The sequence below is a fragment of the Solanum stenotomum genome, chromosome 12 (genome assembly GCF_019186545.1).
Source record: "Solanum stenotomum isolate F172 chromosome 12, ASM1918654v1, whole genome shotgun sequence".
NCBI classification, from domain to species: domain Eukaryota; kingdom Viridiplantae; phylum Streptophyta; class Magnoliopsida; order Solanales; family Solanaceae; genus Solanum; species Solanum stenotomum.
The window spans coordinates 36,755,143-36,782,284 of NC_064293.1; the positions used below are offsets into that span (position 1 = coordinate 36,755,143).

The 27,142-nt window shown below is 35.8% G+C and overlaps 1 protein-coding gene across 2 annotated transcripts; it reads right to left on the bottom strand.

Moving 5' to 3' along the window:
• Nucleotides 1-529: 529 nt before the first annotated feature.
• LOC125849532 (protein MOR1) lies at nt 530-24,433 on the bottom strand. 2 transcript variants are annotated; one of them, XM_049529619.1, is made up of 54 exons: nt 24,033-24,433; nt 23,770-23,875; nt 23,555-23,678; nt 19,658-19,737; nt 19,399-19,576; nt 19,243-19,307; nt 17,650-17,732; nt 16,555-16,640; nt 16,270-16,383; nt 15,132-15,251; nt 14,666-14,768; nt 13,825-13,961; nt 12,796-12,861; nt 12,584-12,701; nt 12,438-12,478; nt 11,756-11,827; nt 11,570-11,674; nt 11,351-11,456; nt 10,337-10,449; nt 10,154-10,241; nt 9,945-10,045; nt 9,695-9,802; nt 9,497-9,602; nt 9,340-9,419; nt 9,122-9,268; nt 8,971-9,046; nt 8,753-8,877; nt 8,563-8,673; nt 8,335-8,484; nt 8,145-8,219; nt 7,967-8,048; nt 7,722-7,843; nt 7,539-7,640; nt 7,381-7,455; nt 7,204-7,299; nt 7,020-7,121; nt 6,777-6,878; nt 6,094-6,276; nt 5,910-6,021; nt 5,649-5,725; nt 5,345-5,424; nt 4,867-4,929; nt 4,648-4,774; nt 3,609-3,731; nt 3,447-3,524; nt 3,148-3,306; nt 2,889-3,047; nt 2,529-2,626; nt 2,268-2,424; nt 2,070-2,183; nt 1,843-1,935; nt 1,681-1,752; nt 1,316-1,598; nt 530-1,198 (listed from the first exon to the last, which is right to left on the bottom strand). In XM_049529619.1, exons 1-54 carry the CDS (start codon nt 24,190-24,192, stop codon nt 933-935), a joined length of 6,069 nt encoding a protein of 2,022 aa, XP_049385576.1. In that variant the 5' UTR covers nt 24,193-24,433; the 3' UTR covers nt 530-932. The 2 variants fall into 2 exon arrangements, with proteins under 2 accessions (XP_049385576.1, XP_049385575.1); XM_049529618.1 differs by having other exon boundaries at nt 1,843-1,938.
• Between the last annotated feature and the right edge of the window lie 2,709 nt (nt 24,434-27,142).

Below are 27,142 nucleotides of genomic sequence, written 5' to 3' on the forward strand. Positions count from 1 at the left end.
AAGTCTAAATGGTCCACATGGTTAAATGTTGAGCTTTTGACCTTGAGGATTAAAGATCAATTCTCACTTCAATACATTTTACTTGGTGCACCCATGTTTGAAAAATTCTAGATTCGCCTTTGCTTACCAGTACACATTATCCCTTTAACTTATGATATCAAATTAGTTACTAACTTTATCAAATTAGTAAAAAAATTTAATGGTAGAAAGCTAGTAAGCTACTGTTCTCCTCTTTAAATAAAAGTGGTCACGTGACCAGTAAAGGATATTTAAAGTGGTCACGTGTGTCCCACAAGGAGCAAATCACGTTAAGAAAAACATCAAAAAATTATAGACGAATAATAAAATTTTTGCACAATTGAATTTACTCACATGCAGAGTTTCAAGGCAAAACTAGTTATTGATATCTCGTGTTCTATTGTTTAGAATCTTTTAGATTTTTTTCATCCAAAACAGAGATGACTTAAACAATATTACTCCAGTAATACTACTATCCTTTATATTGTGTTCCACTAAGGAGTTGGAATCAAACGTGAAAATAGGAAGATTTCAACATTGAAGTGTTATCATACAGTTTACAACAGTTTCAACTACCTAGCCGGAATCTAGCTATCAATTGAGGCATGACATACTAGATCAAGATTTCGAAACACACGAGAGCCTCTCAATTAAATTAGACCAAATCAAATCAGTAGATATCTCTACAAAAATATACAGCTAATCCTGCCGGAAAAAACCATTATGGTACGTTATCTACGAGATCTCAAGAACACAAAGATCTGTCCCATAAAATTGAGATGGCAGGCAACGCTTGACCGAGCTTTCCACTTGTAATCAGACATGAGCTGTATAAACGCTCAAGGTGTTTCTCGGCAAACATAAAGCATCTTATGATGCAAGTTCACTGGGAATCACGCTTGACCAAAAAATATCTAGAATTCCATAGATCCACTCTTCAGCCTCTCCATTCGTGCCTGGAGCCCTGAAAGTGCCTTCTCATCCATGGGAAGAACCCCACTCTGAATGGTATTTTCAACACTAGAATGTTCTGTGCCAGGAGCGTGATTTGACACCATGTGACTGATGTTACCATTCATGGACATTAGTGGTCTATTACTTGGGTCCGTGTTCCCCACGGTAGTAGCTAATGAAATACTTTTCATTCTTTCGCGGATCGCTTCTAGTGTTCCACTAGTAACTGCAACAACAAAACTACTTTGTAACTGACATTTGAAGTGAACAGTTAATATATCAAAAATGAAAAAAGAAAGGAAAACACGAAAGCTAGAATAGAAATAACTTGGCACATGTGTACCTCCAGAAGGCAATCTATCATTTCTCTGCAACTCCAAATGTTCAGATGATAGTCCTCTTGAGGGGAGAGCATTACCACCTCTGTCATCTTCGCCATACGACGGTGGCAAACTAAAGTGTGATGGTTCAATTTTATTATTTACAGATTTTGCATCATTCAATGGGTTAGTATTTACAGGAGATAAAGGACCAAATTTGGGAGAAGACAGGTTTAGTGAAGATGGAGGAGGAGTTGGCATGGGTACACTAGAAGGAGTCCTTCCAGCCGCAGCATTCTTTTCCATCTGCAATTTCATGGGAACAATTATTCCATGACTAGTAACTACAAATCTATAAATGTGTAGTACAAAGAGATCCAATGCACACCTGGGCTAGACCATCTCTAATATATGTTCGGAATGCCTCACTAGCATTTTGCAGCTGAGCAAATATATCAACCTAATACAGATTGGACAAAATGATGTTACAAGAAGTTCAGTTTTGAAGGCAGGGAAATAAGTTGACACTAAAAAGGATAAAGCATTGTACCTTGGGATACAATTGTGTGATCCGGTATAACTCATAAAGACCAATTGTGCAGGTTTGCTTGTCACCGATCTTCTTAAATATGGCAGCAAGTTCCTGCTGTAAAACACACAACATAACACTACTTTGTTATTTACTAGTACAATGCAACAAAATTATATTGCAAAGGAAAGAAAAGGAAAGTTCACTTTCGAAAAAACAAGCTAGAAAAAAAATGCCACACATTATACCTTCAACTGAGCATCTGCATTATGTGTTGCTGGTGCTGGATTATTTGCTGCAGAATCACCCCAGTGAGTTTGGCCAGGTACAGAGGGAGTCAGCATCCTCGCAGCAGCCAAGGTCTGAAAGATTATTAACATCAATTGGGAACTCCACGTGAATTAGTAGCACAGAAAAAGCAATATGGCAGTTAAAAATTTCATAACCTGAAGGTTAAGATCAATGTAGGCAAGAATAATTGGTGGTGGTTGCATGTCTATTGGCACCATGGACAGATGACCTTTTATGGCAGTACCACGAAGCTTGACAAGTTCATGCAGCACAGTTTTCACCATTCGTAAAGGTTTATCATCGGCTCCCGCTCTTTCAGTATTTTATAAGACAAGAATTAGGAAAGAAAATAGCTGATTAATCCATATCAAAGTGCATACCCAAAAAGAAAAATCTGAAATCTAATTGAAAGCTACCTCCTCCTGATCTCTTCCATTCCTAGTTCTTGCAGGTAAATGTGAATACTCTGAAGGATGCGATCAAGATCGACATCATATATGGTGCTTTGAAGAACCTATAAAATGTGAAAGCAACAGTTGATACTTAATCGTCACAATATCAACCTTCAAGAAAGAAACATGTCCACTACACTACTACTGCAACATGGGAGAGCTTGTATAGATTTTGCATTCAGAAACTTACCACATCACATTGAACAAAGAGAGAAAAGGAGGCAGACAAACATATTTGCATAAAAACGTAAATACAGCTTACGAATTGCTAGTCATCACAATCTTAAGAAACCCAGGATTGTAATAACAAGCGAGAAAAACTACCTTTGTAAGTTTTATAAGACATTTGACGACCAAATCAGAGAACTTCTGATTTCTTATGACAAGTGATTCATTTGTTGCTGGAGATGGCCACCTTGATGGGTCCAAAGGCCGTAATAGATTAATCAGCACAACAAAGGATGATGTTCTATCAGCATTGTCCTATATTAGTGACCAAAGTAAGATAGAAAATAATCAGGACAAGCCAGCTAAAATAAAAGTAAACTGCACTCTTTTTATGCAATGTCAGAAGCAGAAGTACCAAGATTTTTAGCATCAAAACATTCAACGCTTTCAGGAGCTGACTGCCATCATCCATGCGGGGTACTCTCTCATCAAGAAGCCAAAGCAAAAGTTCAGTAATGAGGATATCTAGCGTACTCTCCTTTACGGCATGAGAAAGCGTTTTATTCTGAAATGTCTGCAAACAAGGAAACAGCCAGAAATTGAGATATTTCCAAATACGTGTGAGACCAACAATTGTTCAAATACTTGATGATCACATATACAAGGAAAAAATAATGTTAGTGCAGAATTAATAGAAATTGGATAACCACATGCCTGCATGAGTGTGTTAAGAACATATTTGCAAGATCTTGAAGATGCACCCATCAGACTGAAATCAAACGTTTTTGCTACCTGTAGTAGATCTAGAACATGAGCAATTTGAAGAATACACAGACAACAACGAATTAGTTACACAAAGAATGAATCATATCGCGCCTTATTTGCTAAGCAGGAAACAAGCCTATCTGCATCTTTGACAATTTCATCCATGGCACTGCCTTCAGGATCATTGGTTGCTAGGGCCAACAAATGGCACACAACTTTCATTCCTTCAACAGACTGCAACAAGGGAAAGAAATGATTGTATCAGTGAATCATTGACAGTTACCCTCCATCCTCATTAACCTCTATAATGATGAATCCATAGAAGCTGGAAAACCAAGACATAGACACACAAACAAACAGAAAGATGAACCCATAACCAGCTATAATAAATTGTGCAACATACGTTGTTCTGGATTTTAGACAACTTATGCATTTTTTTTTATAAACTCACAACAAGTTTAGCAATGAGAATATCCCCAAAACCAAAGAAGAAAGAAATCATCGGCATCAGAAGATAAAATACTCCAGTAGTCTAATTAGGGATCCAAATTTCTATATTTCAATGGGGACAAAAACCATTCATATTCTTAAGCAAAAACACATACATTGTGGATTAACTCTTAGGCAATCATTTGGATCACCCAATACGGTTCAGGATGTGAAAAACATCTCAGAGGAAAATGTTTTCTTGGAAACTAAATGGATTTCTTACATATTTTCTGGTGTTCCGCAAGTAAGCAGAAAATATTGTTTCAAAATTATTAACAGATAATCTGGAAACACTATGGGGTGGGTGGGGGTGGAGACGGGAGCTATGGGTGTGTAGGAGAGGATGGGGAAGAGTGGAATACCACTTATGGAACTTGTATTCCCTATTTCATGAAATTCATTTTCAAGGAGCTTGTTTTACTAGAGGAGGTGATTTCCAAACTCTTTGATTAACCAAACATGGAAAAAAATTGGAAACATCTTCAGGCGAAACACACCCTTAGAGTAGTCTTGTTTGGAGAATGCTTATTTTTATTCAGTTGTTGGTGGGTGTATGGAGTACTTAAGCTTATATAATCCTTCATTGCTATAAACACGGGGTATGACAAGGGATTAAGATGAAAGTCAATCCTAATCCATGAAAAGGAAAAGGGGAAGCAACCTGCTCAGGAGAATCATATGATATAATATCAAGAGCTTCATTCCAGTCTGAGGGACCAATTGTACCAGCAACTGGCCGTAGATTCATATTTCTTTCCATGGGAAGCTCTGTAGTGTTATAAATATCCCTGGAAAGAAGAGATAAAACATACAAAGAAAACAAATTAGCAACTCATATTCAGATTGGTAGGAGAAAAAAATGCAAGGATCTCTTGATCACCTATTTAAGATTGGGCCAGCTATCGGCCGTGAAACTTCACCGCTCGGCTCTGCCAGATCAGTCCTAAAGATCAACCAAAAATATCCAGTGTCAACGACGAAAGTAACAAATAATATGAGCTCAACCTGGGTTCAACCACAGAACGAGAGCACAAATATGTGGTATTCTACCTTTGAATATATTTTTCTCATTGAAACAAAATGTAAAAACAAATTAGAACTCAAACGAAAACCGTCAACTAGTAAGTTAGACAGTCAAAGTATTGTATAATTATCATCCAGGTTCTGGACAGTTGATTAACCTATAGGTTGGATTTGCAATCCCAGAGAAAGTGGTAACTCAATATGCTACAAAAGATGTTTCTTGTCTAGATGAAACTTTAAGCATTACATACCCTCCAAAAGATGTTTTTTGCCTAGTTGAAAATTTCTACATCGAAAGTACAAGACAATCCAAGTATTAGCAAATAAATAGATACCCGTTATCCCTCACTGAACGCCTTAAAGCAGCCCTAGCTTCACCAGGTTTGCCCTCTCTTCTTTTGTCCATCTCTCTTGCCTGGAAAAAATTTAGTACCCAATGTTGTGAGAAAGGTAAGGGAACAAATATGCAAGACACCAACAACATACCCAGTGAAATCCCACAAAGTGGGGTCTGGGGAGGGTAAATTGTACGTGGATCTTACCCCTACCTCGTGGAGGTAGAGAGGCTGTTTCCGAAATACCCTCGGCAAAATATGCAATAAAATAAAGAGAAAATAATGAGCAGAAACGTTTAGCAACCTTCCACTTGAATCTATCATCTAACATGCTTCTTTGCGCCTCTGTCAGCTTTCCAAGATATTTCCAAATGTCATCACCTGAAAGACATTTAATTAAGATGCTTTTTCATCCAAACTACTGTCATTCATCCAGTTCACTGGAAAAACATATTTCAGAAGGCAACACAGACATGCCAAGGGCTCACGGAATCTGAAACCGGAAGCCAGTTAACCTTACACCAGTATTCATAACTAAAGAACCTCACAGAACACAAACACTCACCAAGAATCTTATAGCCAATAGCCAGAGTATTCAACGCAGCCTTCCTAGTTTCACCATCCCGTTCTGCTGTTAAACTTGCAACAACTTGCAAGGATTTCAATTGTCCACCAATCTATCACCAGGAAGGACAGAAGAGGATTTAGCAACCTCTAGAGGTGAGAAGATCAATAACTCAGATATTTACCTCAGCTTCATGATTATCCAGTAAGTAGCCAACAAGGTCAGCACATTCTATACGAGTTCGATTGCTCCTTGATCGTAAACCTTCCAAAATGTAAGGAAAAGTCTTTGCAGCAGAATATGCTTGGATGATTAGCTTAGTTAACTCTCGCATTTTTTCTCGCACTTTTTCAATGTTATGGCCAGACTGAAAAGATTGAAAGGATCATATGAGACAGGTCGGTGTTCATATGAAAAAATAGGAAGGAATGTGTTGGTTAACAAAGAAGAGGTGTTACATGTATAAAGCATCGGCAGGGCGCTTAAATATCCACGTATGTGTGTGAATATAGTACCAATAACAGTTCTTGTGATTTAACTATTACGACCTATCTAATAATCCGATACCAAGAACTGAGCATAATAACTAAACTACTACGACACGCAAAACATGCAATTAAAGAAAACAAGGAAATAATGTCAGACTAGAATAAAAATCAAACATCTAACACAACATGTCATCTGAAGGCAAGCCACTACCAGAAAAGGCAGTATGCCAAATTTACAGGCATATATGTTTATAGATACACATCAATTATGGAGATAGCAAAGGTGAGCCCATATAGACCTATGAGCTTCAAAGATCAAGCATAAAGAACATCACAAGTTCACAACAATTTGAAGTAAAGGAGATCATTGGACAAGTACCTTCTCAACTAAACAAGGAAGGAAAATGGCAGCTTCAGCTTCAGTCATCATGTATCCCTCGTTCCTTAACATCTCAAAAAGTTCAGGCAGGAATTCCAGAACCTGAGAAAAATTATCACAGTGAAGTACTGAAATGACTTCAGGGAAGAAAGCAACAGAGCTAAAATACCATGAAGTGTTTGATTCGCAACAGAGCTAAAATAACATTAAGGAAAAGGACAAATAAAAGGAATAGGAACAAACCTTTAATATGCAGGAAGTGTTTGATTCGCAAAACCTCAGAACAAACCATCTTAGTACTATATCAAGAATTTCAATTAATTCCTTCCCAATTGATGGAAGCACCTGAAATGAGCAAACATAATATGGTTGATGATAGTCAATTGACTCAATTCCCGAAAGAAGGTTGATCTAATAATAAAAGCACCTTTTGCAGCATCTCTATTCCATCAACTTGTTTCTTGAAGTCTGTACTGAGAAGCCTCCGATGCAAATCCTCTCTGAAGTACTTCATCAGGTCAGTCTGCAATTAAAGGTTAATGAGATTCACCAATCAAATGAAAACTACAATTATTAAAGTTCACTAAATGAATCTTCCAGAAACCTCAAGATCTTGAATCTGTTCCAATCGTGGCTCTTCAAACTTAAATCTGCGCACAATTATTCTCTCTCTGTCACCCTGCAAGTGTATTTGATCATAGCATCACTGAACAAAAAGGAATAGACAACACAAAGATAGTATTTCCTGAAATATAGCTATACCTTGTTTGAGTCCTTGACATTTATCAAAGCTTGTGACTGGATACTAATGTCCTGAACAGACATTAGGGTCTCTTGCCTTGAGCTCCTTGCAGGAACAACTCTCTAGAGAAACAAATTAAAGGAAGAAAAATCATTACTCCAGTTGCTCCCTGACTTCAGTCATTCAATCACATAGAAACATACCGAAGCACCAGCTCTGTTTCCATGCCTAGAAGCACGATCAGCAGGACCAGTGGATTTTCCTATCTTCGACCCCACCTTCGATGTTGTCCCAGTGGAAGTTGTTCTTCCCAGATCAGAGGTTTCTGATAAGCAATAATAATTATTGCAATCACATAAACCAAAGATGAAATGATAGATTGTGTAGAGACACCATCACAAGTGGATGACAACAAAATCGTAAAGTTAGAACATAGAGTAAAGTATACCTTGAAGTACCCCATATGGTCTCAATCGTTCAACAACAATAGCTAAAGCAGGTCCTTGAATATCTTTCAAGTTCTTGCTCACCTACATCAGAGAGTAACGCAACAAACAGAAAGAGATGTCAAGCAAATAATTGGTGGACAAGCAGAAATAACTCAAAACTATTTAAAGCTCATATACCGTCTCCTGCCCGCACACTCTAACAAGTTCTCCAAAGCATGCTTCTGCTGCTTTCCGAACATCAGCTGATTTGTCCTAACATAAAGAACGCAATCACTTTAGTGCACGACATAGACAATTAGGTCCAGTAAAAGAAGGCAAAGTTTATATGCTAGACACTAAACGATTAGTGCAAGAGCCATCAGTTTACCGTCATAGCAGAGGCTACGGGCTTTAGAAGATGTACAGCATCAGGAAATTCTTTCATTCCAGTTAGTTGTTTGGACAACCAATCAAAGAGATCTTTGCGGCCTTCCGCACCAAGTTTGGCATCAGTTAGCGCAGTAGTAATGTATGGCACCTACATAACATGATTGTGAATGGGGTGAACAATGCTAACCAAAACTAAAACATAGCACAGAACTGGTGAGGTGGAAACCATTTTATCAAGATGAACAGCAGCAAGCCATGAATCTAATGTATTCAAAGTGCACTCTCTCATGTGCTTTTTATTGTCACCAAGACATTTCAATATGTCCAACAGAATCCCCTGCAATGAAAAACATTATTGGATAATCAATAACAAGAAAAAATACAGAGATAACTTTTAGGTTCTGAACAACTTGAACCTTGCTTGACTTCTCAACTGCTGGTCCCATCGCAGAAGCAACACCACCAAAAGTAGACAAAGTTGCCATGATTAAATTCTTGTTGCTGTCATATAGACGACCCCTAAGAGCACCAAACAACTCTCCTGCACAGTTAAGGGGGGGAAATGAAGTGACATTCATATGCACACAAGTACTATTGCAAGATAATCACTCACAGCACAGTAAGAACACCGTACCAGTTCCAGTAGGCTGAATGCGCTTATTGGCTTCTTCCAATATTTTATTTACAGTTTCAATAGATTCTAACCGAGCCTGAAATTCAATACAAGAATTACAGCAGTACTATTAAGACACCAATTGCTGAAACATCGACAACAATTGAGGTACCTTCCAGTCAGAACTTTCCAATCCCTTGAGCAAAGCAGGAGTTATCTTTCCACTAATGTCTTCGCGTGGAAGACTATCAAGCCCACCACTAGACAAGGAAGGGGTATCTGATACCTTCACAGTCTTCTTTGGGACTGCAGATGTCCCCTACATACATGGAGGTGAAGTTAAAGCCACTAGTCACAAGGACAAGAAATGATGAAGGCAATCAAATATACCTCAAATGGATTTTTTTCATATTCTGCATCAAGTGCACTAATAAGAGCAGGTTTTACATCTGACAAGAACCCTTTGATATCTGTAAAAATAATAAGTATATTTCATCCCCAGCAATAACCTAGAAGGCATGTAAGAATTTCCAAGAAGACAGCTCACCTGGACCAACAAACTTGTGTAAAGTGCCAATAAGTTTAATGGTTGCATTCCTTGTGGCAGGGGCACTGGATTGTAAGCCAGTATCTTTGCAGAAATCAATTAAATCCTATAGGAATAACATCCATTTTCAAAGATTAAGCCGACCTAAAATTGTGAACTAATCTTGAGTGAATTCAGATTTTTATAAGCTCAGAATACCTTTAGTTTAAGAAGTGAAACACCAAAGTCATCAACTGCGGTAATCATCCACAATATGCCTTCACTGAGAACCTTAGGGTTCTTGTGCTCTTTCATAATTTTATAAAGCTAAATCAAAGCAGATACAAAAAGTAATAGCTGAGTAACATGAAAGTATAGATAAGTCGTACTTCAATAACAACATCCAAATATTAGTATTTCATATCATGAAGTTAAAATAGAAAACAATGCATGTACAAACTTTACTTACTCTCTCAAAAATAAACCCTGGGCCCACAGCTTCACAAAACGTAGTTAGACATTTCATGGACTGAGCACGAGTCTTAATGTCAGCAACCCTTTCACTCACACCTGACAAAAAATGAATTTGATCTTAAAATCAGCCAAAAAAATAAAATAAAAAATTGCATGGTAGGATGATGCAACTAAGTGGAATGAAAAGGGAAAAAATGAAGAGACCTTGAATGCAAAGCACAACACATTTCTTTGGGTATTTTGATGCAGTTGAAGCAATGTGGGTAATTACATCAATAACCTGCTGTTGGACCTGCACTTCGATATATATTGACAAGAACCAAGAAAGCGTGTGACTTTCCAGATCAATCATCTTCACTATGTTCAGTTCAGGCAAAAGAGAAAAACCTGGACATTCTTTTCACTCCAACCAGGAACAGCACAGAGAAGACGGACCAAAATCTCCACTGAAGGGTCAAGCACTTGTAACGCTTCAACCTGTTCTTTGAATGAATTAATAGCTGCATAAGATAGTAGAGAAATATTATCAACTTTCAAACCAAAAAGAAATGGACAGAGGTGTAAAGGAATACATTGAAAAGTATATTACATTCTCAGTGCCTGTTTGGATTAGCTTATTTTTAGGTACTTTTGACTTTTAAGCACTTTTTTTAATTTTGGAGGTATTTGACAAGGTTAAGAAGTGCTTTTAAGCTCTCACTTTTAGGCTAAAAAAAACTGTAAAAAAAAAAAAGTCAAAAGCCAAAAGTAGGGTATCATCTACTTAAGATGTTTCCACATCAGGTCTAAAAGCAGGAAAACTGCAGGGACTAATAGAGAAAACTAGCAAATTAAACAAACAAAAAGAAATGCTAAAAAAAAAAAGTGAAATGTGGCAACATTCCAGGAACTGAAAGTTCCCAGAAGAGGATCCACATCTTACGTGGACGCATGCTATGGGGATCGCATGCTATCTATGGGAATACATACATGTTTTATAGTACAAATTCTGGTAGAAGGTTATAAGAAGAGGATCAAATATCACTAACTTTGTAAGGGTTAATAAAGACAGGTGACACAGCATTCGCCTTGTTTCAAAGAATTGACACAAGCAAGTGGACATAAAACAAGTAGTGACCACAACATTATCGATGATCCTACTGCAACAACAGATGGTGAAACTAGGTGAATCAAAACTACAAAATACAGTAGATACTCTCAGCTGAATACTCTGTAAGTTGTCTGCATCAACTCCACATCTATTATCCCATTCTAGGATAAAGTGAAAGTAGAATTTAGGCCATTGTATATCCAGGGCTCCATCTTCTTCCGTCTTCCTTTTTTTGGAGGGAGGGTCCATGAAATCATCTTAGATAAGCACAAAAAGACCCAAAAAAAAAAAGAAGAAGAAGAAGAAAGAACCTTCAAGCCTCTCTTTCCACACAGCACTCTTCAACTGAGTAATCGTCTCCGTCTGTATAAGGGACCCTAACTTACTTTCAATTTCTTCAAGACTCATCTCTGCGGGCTGTTCATATATCAAAAATTAACTCATTAATCATGTGTGTTTTTCACAGTATCAAGAATGGCGAAAGGATTCTAAGCAAAAAGTTAAAGTTGAAACAAAATAACAGCCATCACCTCAACATCTTCAACTTCAACAGACTTAGATGCTTTTAACTGAGAAGTTCCATCACCCTTCTTGCTTGTACCAGATTTTGCAGATGTCCCTTTCTTACTAGGAGGCTGAGAATCATATCACAAAAATGAGGAAGACGAGAGACCAAAAGAAAGATAATTGAAGTAGGAAAAGAAAGCAAAACTCACAGCGGCTTGGACAGGCTTCTTTCCACTCAGCATGCTCGCTGCAGACCTCTTAATAAGTGATCCACTCGAAGCCTACATTAAAAAAGAGCAAGATATCTTTTTGGTTCAAAAGGAAATATTTTGTAAAATACTAAGCATCATTACAAAATGGAGTGCTATTGTTTGTACTCTGGTAGCTAACACCTATTACAGCCTAATTAAAGATGCGCACATTAATATGCTTAAAACTGAAGAACATAGACAGAAACTGACCTGAAAATTAACTGGAAATAGATATCAACAAAAAATTAACCTAAGGCTGGCATGGACAGATCATTTCAAAATATTGAATACCCTAAAATTGTTAAAGGAAAACAAAACGAACAAATAATGTTGGCCATCGCAAGTCATACAGAGTGTTGGATCAGCTAGAATACAACTCTAGTGACAACATAACAGTTTCTTCACTGCTCCAAGTAGCTAGGAACAAAAATTTATAGTAACAACGAATGTCTCAATGCAGTTACACCAAGCTGTAGTTAGGAGCAATAAGTCAAAAGTAATTTGCGAAAATATATTCACAAGTGTGGTAGAGTAAAACAAAAATGTTTGCCCACATTCTCCCAAAATAACTCAAATAGACCTACGTAGCATACTTTATTTAAATAGAATTGATCAGTATGTTAAAAGAAAGATAAATCACCTGAGTGGAAGATACAATTCCTCCAGATGATGGGACTGCACCTGGCAGTTATATACAATTGAGCATGATAAGACAGAACATATTAGCAATAAATAGATAATACAGCATATACAATGGAAAACTTGAAAAAGTAAAAGAATTTCAACCAGAGGTGAATGCGGCAGGTGGACCACCATCAGAGCCCCCAATCATTTCAGATAACTTCTTCTTTCTAACATCATCTAATTTCTCCAACGACTTCTCCAGAGGTCTCATGCCAACCGACTGATGCAGAAAGAAACACATAGCAACAGTTGTCAATAGAGAAGTTGAGTGAGAAGCTCTACAAATAGAGAGAAAAATTCCTTGACATAAGTACCTTGGCCACAGCTGCCAAGGCTGAAAAAGCAGCATCTCTAACATCTGGAGTTCCATCATTCAGGCTCTGTAAAACAATATAATAATAATAATAATTTTAAAAAAAAAACAGTATCATAAACATAGCATCCATGATAAAGAAGCAAATATAGGCAAGTAGTAAATAATCTAAGAGAGTGGGATACTATCAGGAGGTGAAAAAGAGCTATCTCAGTGCAAGATGTGTAGGTTCACCTCAACATTCAAATTTTCCAACTAACAAAAATTGGCAAATTCATGTTATTTGGGAATTGAAGACACCCTTTTATACCCATTAACTTTTTTTCAAACATTTCAACTACAGTTTAAACATATTAAAGTGGAAAGCCCGGTACACTATGTTCCCACTCTCACGGGGTCCTAGGAAGAGCTAGGCCACATTGGGTATTGTACCTAGCTAAAAAAGCACTGAATTTTCACTGCATGCTAAAACATCCTAGGCCATTTCTACAAAACGGCAAGAACCAGAGAATTCCGTACCGAGTAAAACAGTGTATAGACGAATCTCATTAAACATTAAAAGTATCTAAACGTTTTTGCCTTCACAAAAATTTGTGACGAACCACAATATTTTCTAGCGTGATTAAGAATACGGCAATTTATATAACACCGCCAGAATACCAGCAAATACAAATGTACGCCCAAAACAAAGTTTAATACTCTCTCATTTCCAATTTATGTCATGTTGCTTGACTGGGCACAAAATTTAAAAAGAGGAAAAACTTTTTGAAACTTGTGGTCTAAAACAAGTCATAGATATTAGTAATGGCTATAACTCATCTTACAAGTGTAAGAAGGGAAGTTTAAAGCTATATCTTACTAAATATAGAAAGGTAACCTTCTTTTTGGGATAGACTAGAACGGAAAAAGTATCACCAGCTTGGGATGGAGGGAGTGGTTGATTTTTGGGTATGCACGATACAAATGTTACAATATCAAAAGAAAAAGGATCACTGTAAGAAACAAAGTACATGGAACCGATCAAACTAACCTCCATGCAAATGGGAACATATTCCTTGTGCGCTTTTAGAATAACAGCTTTGTTGCTTGTCTCAATGCAAAATGTCACCCAATTTAAAGTCAGAGATCGAACTAGGGGTACTTTATTTTTCGTAGCAGTCTTGACATCTGCAAAAATATAAAAGCAAATTAGGTATTTTTTCGAATACAATGTTTTACTTTAGTGAAACCAACTTACAAGGCAAAGTACAACATATAAGACACACCTCCATCACAAAAACAGGCAATTTAATAACTCCGTATTACTACAAGCCCTTCTGGAAAATCCCAAAGGCAATTTAACAAACTAAGAAATAAGCAGTAACCAAGGGCTTCCTTAGATGCCACCTATCTGGGTAGCGTTAGACAGTAGATACCGCCATATTGTTGCATCATCGATGCTGTGTCTTGGACTCATGCAACACCCCCAGGGATCAAAATCTTATTTACACTTTGACATATTTGAATATTGTTCAGTCAAATTGTGGACAATTAGTAAGCTATCAATAACTTGAATGGCATATGTCAAATGTTACTATTATTGTAAATCTTGCACAAAGTCGGTAAGACGAACCAGATGCATGCTTAGATGTTTGTCAGCTTCACAATGTTAGACATGAAAGTCTTCTAGCATAAATTCAATAAAGTTCTTTCAAGTAAAAAGTCTAGGAATCAGATAGAGAAGGGGATTAAATTATCACTATGGACATAGAGAAGCAACACATGACTGCTTAAAAATTTCCACAAGTTAAATTTATATTAGCAATTGCAGTATCTGAAAATTATTTGCAACAAATGTAGATAGCTTATTCGAATTGAAAACGGGAACCTGCCTTCAACAATATCAGCAAGATTTAAGCACCCGGATTTGTGCATCGCCTGGAGTGTTTGAGTAAGTGCATCCGTCAGGGTTGGTTTTTTCTCTTTCAGTTTTTCCTATAAAGAAAAAGAACATGTAAAAGAGAAATATAATAAAGAGATTATTCTAATTTAAGTATGAAATAGTTCAACTCAAAAGAAATTATTCTATGTCAAAATGAGTGGTAGTCATAAGCTTCCACATGGTGTGAAGAAAGTGAATGGAGGCTGACCAGTCCCCAGAGACCTGTCTTCTAATTGAAAACCCCAGCAAGGGACAGAACGCAAACCTCAATTTCCAAACAAGGGGACTAGCTTAAGGTCCACGATATAGCAAGTTCACAACGACAAATAAGAGAACCAACTTCTGACAAAAATAGAGATATACATGCGCCAAGTATATAAAAACGAAAGATGCTCGTCTTAAAGCCAAATGCTTACCAATAATATCGGCAACAAGAAGCGAGAGCTTCCTGAAAAATGTGTTCTCAGTCCCCTCGCAAGATTTCCGATTGCCTGGATGGCTTCAACTGCCACGGCAATATTTACATCTGTGATGAGCTGCAAAGTCACAAGACAACAGTCAATTTGTACTGAAAGACAGTGCATGACCAAATGTGCAAGGTAAAAAGACAGTGCATGACCAAATGTGCAAGGTAAAAAGACAGTACATGACCAAATGTGCAATGTAAAAATAAATAAACAAGAACTAATTAGCCATCAATATAATGCCACAAACAAACAATTCTTACAAAAAGAAATTATTGAAATCAAGATAGTAGAAACTAGAGATAGATTACAACAATGTGGTCAAAACACCACAAACACAAAAATACAGAAAGAGAGTATCAGAATAACAGTTCCACAGAAGCTAAAAAGTAAGAATATAAAAGTAAAAGAGAAAGAAACTCTTCATGGGTTCACAAAAACCCATGGAAACAGTTGGTAACACCACAATCAACAGGAACATCACGGAACTGTAGGTGTAGCGACAGTTAGCAAACAAAATACTGTTCACCATGCACAAGCATAAGCTTCAATTCACTTCATTGATGCGAAAATAGACATCCATGACCATATTAGGCAAAATATAAAGAGCCCGTGCTCATACAAATTCAGCTAGAACCATTTAATGTGTGAGGAGATGAGAGATGAACAACAGAAATAAAGTAAAGGGGATCCATCCAAGCTTCTAGACTAGCTCATGGTTAGCACTGTTAAAGAACGGACCTTGGGACTAACTCAACCCAAAAACTACATGAGGCGAGGAATGCCCAAGGCAATATAAGGAGACATCAATCAATTTCTTCCACCGATGTGGGATACTTAACAAGCCCCACTGGTTGATTTCACCACCAGTGATGCCATAGCGTACAAAGAGCCACATAAGTATTAGACAGGCACTTAGCAATGTTTTTTTTCTTTAAGCCTATCATACTTATCTTTCTGTACTTCCCAATCAACAAGAAATAATTACTGGTCAACAATCAAATTTAAGAATTATTGACAGGTAGCCATCAAAAACTCTGCATCAGCTAAACGATCAATTTCTTTAACCAAGGAGCACAAAATTAGAAACCTTCTTAAGTGTCCTGCAAATTTCAGCGAAATCACCAGGAGCGATTTTCTTTGTAGATGCAAGCTTTGTTAGCTCTGCAACAGCCTCTTTACGCTCTGACCACTTGGTTGCTTTCTACACAAAATCAATTGAAAAACAAATTAATGAATGAATATGTGTTGTCGCTCGTAAAGAAATTTGTCACATCAGTAACAGGATGCCACAGAACGTTAAACATAAGAAAATCCTACAGTTTAATGCAATAAAATAAACAGGAAGCCTAAAAGAATAAGAGGTAACACTGACCACTCCTTCCCAAAATCCTGTCTTCTCCAGAGGGGTCAAAATGTCAACAGGATCCACAAGGTCATACTCATCTATCTCCTGTGGAACTGAAAGAAGAGGGTGTGTCAAGTGGGATAATTCACACTGCAATGAAAATTTTCACATTGAGAAAAATTCCAAACATTAAATTAGTGCAATTAGCTGCAATTCCCAGGTTTTATTAAATTATATGCACTTTGTTTCCATATGACAATAGTACGAGTAAAACAGCAACTAAGCCAAACAAAATAGTGATATGGATCTCTTTAAAGAAGAGGAGCCGGATTATTGGGGAGAAGACAAATCAGCAACTGTTGCATTGTGACTTAATGTTTTTCTTTAATATATATTTTTAGGTGAGTTCTCCCTAGTTGCCTAAGAATTATGGGCAAAGTTACACAGCACTTGTGTTGGCTTTTCTCCCTAGTTGCCCAAGATGGTATGGTATGATATTTACAAGGGTGAAGCTTGGAAATACATTAGGCGCCTCCCAAAAATCTAGTCAACTAACTGTCTACGCAAGTTGGAAAGAAATAAGAACTTTTGACTCTCAAAATTTGATTCCCTACCCCATCAAAAGTTCTCTTATGTCTTCCCCTCCATAGAACCAAAATTACAAAAAGGACTGTCCCCCATAACTACCCATGCAATAAGTGGCATGTCACAGATAGGACCATTCATTATTGATGTTCACAAGGCATGGGTCTTTTTCTCAACCAAAAAAAAATTGCTAACATAGTAGGTGCCGCAAAAGTCCAAGTAGGAGATTGCAGAAGATCCGCAACAAAAGTAAGGCATCTTGGAGAAGCATATCAATCTATTTGTCTTATTTTGGCATGAAAGAAATATGAGAACATTCCATAATATTGAGTGTGATTATTAACAAGATCTCTTTTTCAAGTGTAAATCAAGAGTTCCCCTTTGTGTAGAGAGTTGCACCGACTCAATATATGATTGTGGTTGAGCCACATACCCTAATTATACATATTTTTTACTAGCTTGGTGTGCTAGAAGAATCTTGACTTATGTAGAAATATTGATTCAAATGGATAAGGAATCTTCAGTTAAGTTACATACTGTCTGCAGCAGATTCGTCAGAAGGACCAGAGGCAACTGCCTCAGAAACTGCTTCCTGTTCCGGCTCTTTGTCCTGCTCAGATCTGATAATAAATAAAAAATAAAAGCTTAACACAATGTTGCTAATCACTTTCACCAAAAAATGTTGCTAATCATAGCGATGTTAATGAGTTATGCAGAAATAAATATGCACAAGTAGAATGGTCCTGACTGAAAATCATTAGGTGATCTCACATGGCAGCCCAGTTCATTAGAATGAAAAATATTCAATCAACATCAAAACTTTTTTATCAGGTCAATCAACATCAAACCTAACATAGCAAAGCCAGCTTGTTTAACGAGAATGTTTATTAACAGGTACATGTTTAGCTAGATTAAAAAATAAACTTGCAGGATACTGTCAAGTCTGGTTACATTCTGACACAAATGTTTACATTCTTCCATCAACAAAGATTGTACATTCCACTAGTCAATACTGCATGTGTCCTTTCACAATCCACAAAATACACAAGTACAGAAAATGTTGTACAAGCAAGCAGCAAGTAAGACAAGTTGGATACAGAGATAGATAGTTACTGTGAGTACATTCCACTAGTCAATAATGCATGTGTCCTTTCACAATCCACAAAATACACAAGTACAGAAAATATTGTACAAGCAAGTAAGACAAGTTGGATGCAGAAATAGATAAGGTATACACATTTATATAATTCCAAAAGTAGGGTGCTCATAACATTTAAATGGAAAACAAAACCCCGGTCATCTCTTCTTAAAACCCTAATAATGAATTTGGAATCTGCAGCTATCCAACTAATCCTCAAAGATAGCAAAGATTAAATTTCCTCAACTTTTTTTGAAATGATAGATAGCAAAGACTCCATTTCCTCAACCTAAGCTTCACATCCTGTTTCATCAAAGTCCACAGGCATTTCTCCATTTCTAATAACCTCACTTCTATTATCTCCACCAGCAATGCCTTCCCAACCTTCATCATGACCAAAACATTTTCTCAAATAATGCATACCATGTAGTAGCTACTATTCAGGCCTCATCCAAAGAAGAATATATCAATTTCAATTTTAGCAAAGTCAACTTCCAATGCAGTTAGCAATCAGACACAAAATACAGCAAAGAGAATCCACCAGAGACATCAAGCTCCGACCAAAGACAATAAATATCAGACTGAAATAAACAACCATCTATTTGAGTGATCTTAATGAGCTTACACAGTTTTATCGTGTAGCTGTGTCATGCAGGCCTACTATATGGGATCATTCTAGATAATTCAAGGTGGAATTCCTAGACCATTTTCCTACACGGAAGACTTGAGAAAACAGATCCTTCAAGCTCATTATAATTTTGAAATCATATAGGTGAGGTGCAATCTGTCTCTTTATCAAGCACCTGTAACCTAAATGATTGACCTTTGTCCTCAACAAGATGACCAAGCCAAGAATCTATGCCCACACAATCAATGAAATGAATCAGAAGAACCATGACTTCAGCACGAATAATGCACCTTTCTTGGATTAACTGCTATGGAATGAGGAAAAACTAAAATACCAACAAAATTTGTCAGATTGGAGAAAATACCTTATTTTGCGTGTTGGCTTGGCAGTCCCCGAAACATTGACAAGCTCAGCTTCCAATTCTTTTTTCTTAAGAAGAAGAAAGAAAGAGAAAGGTAAGGTGAAGATTCATCCAAAACACACCATAAAAACATCAGAAGTATCCAAGGTAGCAGTATACCATTGTATCACGCATTTTCTCAAACAATATAGATTTCACAGGATCTTTTCCAATCCAGCGGCAGAGCTCCAGTGTCAGCCCCTTAGATGAAGCACGAACATTCTGATCTTGATGGTCAAACAGTTCAGGCAGCATCTTCAAGATTCTTTTTGGTGGAACAATCTTTGTGCCAAATTCACTATTCATATTGGTAAAGTGTCATAATCCAACTAGTAACTAACAAGATTAATCTAACATGTGAACACAGATATTCACAAACCTCAAAGCCTGAAACATGACATCAATTGCAGGAACCACAGCTTTGGCAACTTTATTTTTAATTGCTTTCTCCATAGCATCCTAAACCACAAACAATATTGGTGAGCAAGGCAACTAATAAAACGTATAGCCGGGGGGGTGGAACAAAAATCAAGAAATACACAAAAAGAACGCAAAATATAATTATTATTCAAGTGGAGAGAAGATAAAATTATTATAACGCATATGACTCAAAGACTGTTCAATCACCTGAAGAAATTTGTTCCAACACAATATCTTGTCATTAGCTAATAGCAGATTAGCACTTGAAAGTTACTCACAACTTCTGAGAACATTCCAAATATTTAATTTGGAAAAACATAATAAACACAACTACAACTTTAAGCAATTTGTTTGATGCTTAATGGACTAATTTAGTTCTCAAAACAATAACAACAACATACCCAATGTAATCCCACAAATGGAGTCTGGGAGGGTAAGATATACGCAAACCTTACCCCTACCTTTGCGGGGTAGAGAGGTTGTTCACAATAGACCTTGTAATGAACTAATAAGATCACCTACAGATAGACTGTACTCATGGAAATATCTGTTAAAGCAGTTATTAGTTTCCCAAGCATCATATTGGAATCATTACAAGGTCACCATTGCAATTGGTTCTCCAAAGTAACTCTTTCACATGTCATATGAGAAGTTATCAACTTATTTTTCCATCAGAAGTAATTATTGTGACCTTCAGCACTTCCATCTGACATATATTACTCTATAATCGCCAATTACGTTTTGGATGGAGATTCCAGAATCCCAAATAAAATGGCGAGTTTCGACTCGCATGGTTACTGATGAGAATCGGTAAAATATAATGTTATCGAAAACGAAAAAAAAATGCACAAAAAGCTAAAGTCTTTGAGGCTTAAAGCGCAAAACACAAATGAAGTGTGGGATCTAATAAAAAACAGCAAAAATGGAGAAAAAATATAAATATGTATGTGTAGTCCAAGATATTAACCATAACAAAATGAATAACTCATACGGACAAGAAAATTAATAAAATTATGAAAAGTGAAATATCAATTGTGTAGTGTCGCACGTTCATGATTGCATGCATTGACGATAAAAAGTATGTTTTAGAGTTTTGATGACGATATTGAAAGGCGCCATAAAGTGAGGTGAAGCACTCAACATGTTTGTGTCTCGCTCGCCTTTGACAACACTGGTAAATAGTGTAGCTTAATATGAGAAAAGAAGAACAAGACTGCTAAAACTTACTATTGTTTAAAAGTCGAGGAGAAAAATTACATTTTGAAGGGTCCAAGGATTGCAATGTGTAGTGTAACTAATACCAACCTCTTTCAAAAAAAAAGGTCATCAACTTCGTGTTCTATGCGAAGGGAGGGGGTTATCATTATTGTTTCAAGGGTGAAGCCATACACTTCAAAGAAGTGTGTTACAAACGCAAAATAATCCAAACTAGAAGCAATCAGTTCTTTGAATCTCAACGTTAAGGAGTTGAATAGACATGAACTTTTTTTTATCAAGGATAGATATGAGCATTATTACAAATCAGATGAAATTTGTAATTTTAATTGTGATGTAATGTGAATATTATAGCACTAAATTAATATATGTTTGCTATCTTTTAATTATCTATAAATTGTACACTCACTTCAAAAAAATATGCGCTTCAATTTTCATTTTCCGCTTCATGCCCCAGGGACCTTGTGGCATTTTTTGCGTTTATTCGCTCTAAAACAATGACTAATACATTTTTCAACGTTTCACATCGGAGACTTCTCTTCACACAAAAGATGAGCGCTAATGGAAACTGGCTCCACAAAGGTGGGCCCAAGATTTGAACTTCATGGGTACGAATTCGATATTCTACCATAGCCCATTTGATTTAATAGGTTTGAAATATATTATTTTAAGTTTTTAACTGATCGATATTTTTTGAACGTATAAACAAAGTCAGAAACAAAATTACTGGGCACGAAAGTGATGAAGTTGCTTCGACTACAGAACCATGCCTGTCTGGTTTGCTTTCCCAACCTTTTGGCATGATTTCAAAATTCTGCAGTGCGCCTAGTGACTTCTTTAACAATGCTCGGATGAGCAATAACATCAACACTATATCCGACCCTGATGGGAAGAGAGGTAGTGTAGCGTGGCACATTGTTCTAATAGTAGAAGTAGCCCAAAAATAGGCTTACATTCATTTAGAACAAAAAATGAAAGACGAATGCTCACTTTGTTACAATAGGATCAGTAGTAAAATCTCTATTTCCGATGACACAACAAGAAGATCCTCTATATTAAAAGCTTAGGTAAGACACCAAAAGGCAAGCTTTAAGTCAATAAACTTATGTATTTATGGTACACCTTATCACTAAGACTGAAACAGTACAATCTTAGTACATATAAAATAGAGTAGCAATTATGCAATTCCTGAATTCAAATTAACATGTCTTCTCATTTATTTATCATGAGTCATGACTTCTATTCTAAAGAATTGTTCACTCACGACTTTTTGCCAACGGAATCGCAGAGTTAAAATTTCAGTCACTATCCTATGTAATGAATTTGAAGCACGGACACTCCATACTAGTAAAACTTTGGCCTCCAATTTCAAGCATCCATCTTCTTACCCTCCAAGTGCAACTCTAAAGAGTATGATTTAAAAAGAAAGAATATAAATGGATTCTATACAAAATGATAACAGTCAACTGTCATAAGCACAAAGAGTACGTCTTCTTAGAAAAAAAAGTCCACAAGAAAGTCTTCCAGTTATACAGTGAGGGTTTCAGATATCACCTGGTGATGAAAAGACCACAAAACAGCTGTCATCGACCCTATCACCAGTCTTGAAGGAGAAAAAGGCACTAAACAACGTGTTCAGAGCTAGATTACTCCCTCGGAATATATCCTCTAACAAATTAGCAATTATAAATCAATTATATTCAATTTAGCCTAAAGTAATCACAAGCACTAACTACTTAACAGACTAAGGGGTCGTTTGGTTGGGAACAAGTTATCCTAGGATATTATCCTGGGATGACTTATCCCACCATGTAAATGGGATAACTTATCCCATCACTATGGTATAGATGGTGGGATAAGTTATCCCAAACACGGCAACCAAACAAGACACAAAAATTTTATCCCAGGACTACTTTTTTATCCCAAGACTTTATTTTTATCTCTCACACCAAACGACCCCCAAGTATAAGTGCTTAACAACAACTGAATGTGTTCCTACTTGCTATTTCCATCGCTTGGGTATTTCGATGTGACATCCTTAATTTACTAAATAATATTGCTCACGCCATTTAGAAAGACATTAAATTTAAAATATCTCTGTGGAATCCTCCTTCTAACTGTATTCTTTAACCACCAGATATGCTACAGTCATACAAGCTTGAGTCAACGCTAGTAGCCCTTTAGCATCTCAATCCACTTTCTACATTTCACAATGACTACACATTTTAGATTTCTAACAATAAATAGCACAGAGGACAAATAAAACGCCACTGAACTCTCATACAAAGAGGTAAATATATCGTCAATAACTTTTCCAGCTAAGTAACAAAAAGGTGACTTCTCTGGCACGAAACGTGATTCAAATAAGTTTCAGTAGTCTACAAGACAACAGCATTAATGTTGCATGAAGTAAACAATAAAAAAAAGTAGCTTTCTGAAAGAATTTTTAATGGCCAAAACAATTACTTCCACATTGTTTGCTATTTTACTTCAACTCAATAACGCCTAGAAGTGAGTAAAACCATGGAAGACATTTGGGAAATGCATAGCATTATGATTAACGCCTAGAAGTGAACAAGAATAACTACCAAGTACACAGTAAGCATTTGGGAAATGCATAGCATTTTGATTTAACACATACCAAGAATGCCTCAACAGCCTCCAACTCTATCCATAGCATAAACACCATCTGTGCCTTCTCCACTGTCTTCGGCCTTCCCGTTAAGCATTTAGCCACTATTGCATCACATACTTCTTTGGCATATCTACTCATCATCCAAAAAAACAGCAAATAAATAAACCAACACAACAACAATTAAACAGAATTAAATAAAAAGTAAATAAATAAAGTTTTACCTCCCAGCATCAGAATCAGCAGCTTTCAAGTAACAAATCAAAGCATCAAGAGCTTTATCCTGAACTGGCGCATTTGAATCTGCTACAGCCTTCCTAAAAAAAGGACCTGAAAATTCCAAAAAGAAAAACATTCAAAAATGAAAATCTATTAACAAATACAATCACATTACATACACAAAACATATAGATCGCTATAAATGAGATCGTAGGCAAAGTAATCCAGATCTAATGAAATCAAAACCCTAACTGAAGTAAATACTCACCGAATTCACGTAGGCGCGGGTCCTTGGGATCAGTAATGGAGTCGCAGACGGCGGCAAGGTCAATGTTAGCGTCATTTCGTACCTTCCAGTTCTTGTGCGCTAACCTCTCATCCCATGGCAATTTCTTTGCCTCTTTCAACAACTTCTCATCTTCCGACATTGTTACCTATTAATGCACAGAAGTTTCGAAAATGTATATGAATTTCTGGGTGTTTATTCAGATTGATATACACCGATCGGAGAAGCGCCCGGAGAAAGAGGAAGCGGTCGTTTTGCGCTTAATTTCTGCTTCTTCGTTTGTCGTTTCGGTCTCAGCCGAGTGCCGGCGAGTTTGGGGAAATATGGGTTGCAATCGAGTGCGATAATACCTTTTATCTTTCTCGTTTCAAAAAAAACACAGAGAAGAGAGAGAGGAGAGGGGGCTAATTTATGTTTTACGCTTCAATGGGAAAAAGAACCACCCTCGGAGGAAGGAGCGTGTATTGTGTGAGTAATTATATTAATAATATTAAATTGAATATTGAATTCAAATAATAATCTTTTGCAAAAAAAAAAAAAAGAGTTTCAATCAGTTCGATATCTGCACTGAATTCTGATTATATTCAGATTCATGTAAAAAATCTGTATTTTGAATATAGTGATTTCTAACAAAAGTAACTTCAAAATCAAAAGAATTTCAAATCTCTAGATACCCCACCACAATTATTATTGGTTCAAATTAGTATTTCAAACAAATTTCACTAAAAAATAGAAAGGCTTTCCTTGTTGGAAAATGGAGATTGTTGATTCACTATTTTAAAATGTAACCAAATATTATTTTTTTTATTTCAAATAGTTGAACTAGTCTATACAATAAACGAGATTAGGATATTATTTTTATTATAATAATAATTGTTGAGATTTTTAGTTAAGTAATGTAAATGTTGTGTCATATCTATCTAAAAATAAATGGATGTGTGTAGTCAAAACTTAAAAAATAAATAAATAATAATAGTACTCCATTATTAAAGTACAATTAGTCAAAAATTTAAAATAGTATTTTAATTCAAATTCAAATGAGTATAAAATAAGAGGCGCGTGGGGTGTTTAAGCTTTGATTTGTTGTGGTTGAGCGGTGTATTTTGAAGAGGGGGTTGTGGTAGGACCCAAAGAGAAGAGAATTTTTTGTAAAAATTTGGAATTCAAATTAAGGAGCAGTTTATTAATCAGGGAAATATTCCAGTGCTAATAAACCTCATTATACGTAATTTTAAACTTTTTGATCTAATGGCTATAAATAGTTAAGTACGATTTGTGAGAAGGAATTAGGAAATACTTTGTGATTAAGGGGTTAATTCTTAATTTGGCAGAAGGCTTAGAACGGCTATTTTTAATTATTACTTGTTAATTAATAATTATGGTAAGGGGCAAATATTCCCTGCTACACACCATACACAAAAGCACCTGGTCTCTCGTATTGGTTAGCTGAGGAGTCATTTTTTGTTCTTTTCATATTGTTTAATTAATTTCTAGTGTACCTTCATATTACATTTATACATTCTTTATAGGTAAGTATTTAATTTTTAATTGTAATTTTTAATCTCCAGATTGTGACAACAAGTGTGGCCAAATGAGCTCATTTTGTGGAGTGTTTTAGGTCATCAAAGGCACTTTTACTATTTTATTTTGAATGAAACAAAAAGAATCGTAAGTGATCAAGTTTAAATCATTTTTATAAAGAATTGGTATAAATTATCAGTTTCGCTTTTGAATTATCTACAACCATAAAAATATCTTTCTACTTGACTTATTAAATTTGGATAAATCCCGGATATATAATATGAAATAGCAAATGGTCTGAAACTCCTATAAGAACATGGAACTCTTAATAAAAAGCCAAGAAAAGTGTTGAAAGCGCTCAATAAACTTGATGAGATTTTAGAGATGTATTTTACTCATGTTGCAAGATCGGGGTATATTTAGGTTTGGTTAGTCAAGTAAACAGGTGTTTTAAAATTTGTCAATAATTTGGGATGAAATTAATAATTCATGTCGAGTTAAGCGGTGTTTTCAATACTTCTCTGGATTAAAAATATTATATAATATTTTTTATTGTCTTATATTTTGCTACGAGGAAAACATCTCAATTTTTATTATTTATTTTGAAAACAAAAAATATTTTTCTCGAATTTCACAATAAAACATAATCAATCAGCATCTAAAGTAAAGAGATAAAAAAGCATTTTTCTTTGTTTTTTTATTTATCTTGGCCTAGGCCATAGGGAGTTTTTTTTTTTTTTTTGTTACCTTAACAACTACACTCATTTATTCACAACGGTGGAATTCGTCCTATCACAGTAAAGTAATTGTTAGTGAAAAAATACAAGATTACAATTGAAAATAAAAATCTTTTCAGGCTGAGGCGCGAATATCTCGCTCACTTTAAGGAGATTCAAATCCTCTACAATAAATGTTTTTCACCGGTCCAGCAATAGTCTTTATTGACTTGTCCCCTCTAGGATACAACAACTTAATCACAAAATATAACTCAAACAACTCTGGACAAGAGTTGATCCAAAGCTCCACAAAAAGAACACTTTCCTTCAAGTAATAAGAACTCTTTTTTTTGACAAACTTTATACACTCTATATTTTTCTTGTGTCATAGGGAGGTTGTTGAGTTCTTATTATGCATGTTTGAATTTTAAAAACATTGAACATAAGAAATTTAATTCGATCGTAGATTTTAAGCTCATAATTTAAAAATAAAAAACTAACATCGATTATAATCGTCTATCATATTTATAAACGAAATAATTATAAGTTATTATATATAAATATATTTTTTTGTCTATCGTCTTGCTTTATCAAGTTGGGTGTTTTTTTTGTTCTTATAATGTCATTTATTATTAGGGGGTTGGTAATACTTTCCCATTGTCATATGATCATGTTATTAACTTTTATATTATGCATTACTATAGTAATAATTTTTAGTTAGATTTAGTGAGATACCATATTTTGGATCTCTCCTATGTAATTTTTGTTTTATAAGATTTATCATTTTCAGGTGATGAATTATTTATCCACAAAGTGAGAACTTTTATTGATTGGATTAGTTTATCAACCCAAAAT

What these genes read in the sequence shown, in the direction of transcription:
- LOC125849532 (XM_049529618.1), bottom strand. Translation starts at nt 24,192, where the DNA reads ATGTCGGAAGATGAGAAGTTGTTGAAAGAGGCAAAGAAATTGCCATGG. An exon ending in TTCTTAACACACTCATGCAG is followed by an intron (nt 3,307 to 3,446) that starts GCATGTGGTTAT and finishes CCTTGTTTGCAG; the next exon opens with ACATTTCAGAATAAAACGCT. An exon ending in TGATAGATTGCCTTCTGGAG is followed by an intron (nt 1,199 to 1,315) that starts GTACACATGTGC and finishes TTGTTGTTGCAG; the next exon opens with TTACTAGTGGAACACTAGAA.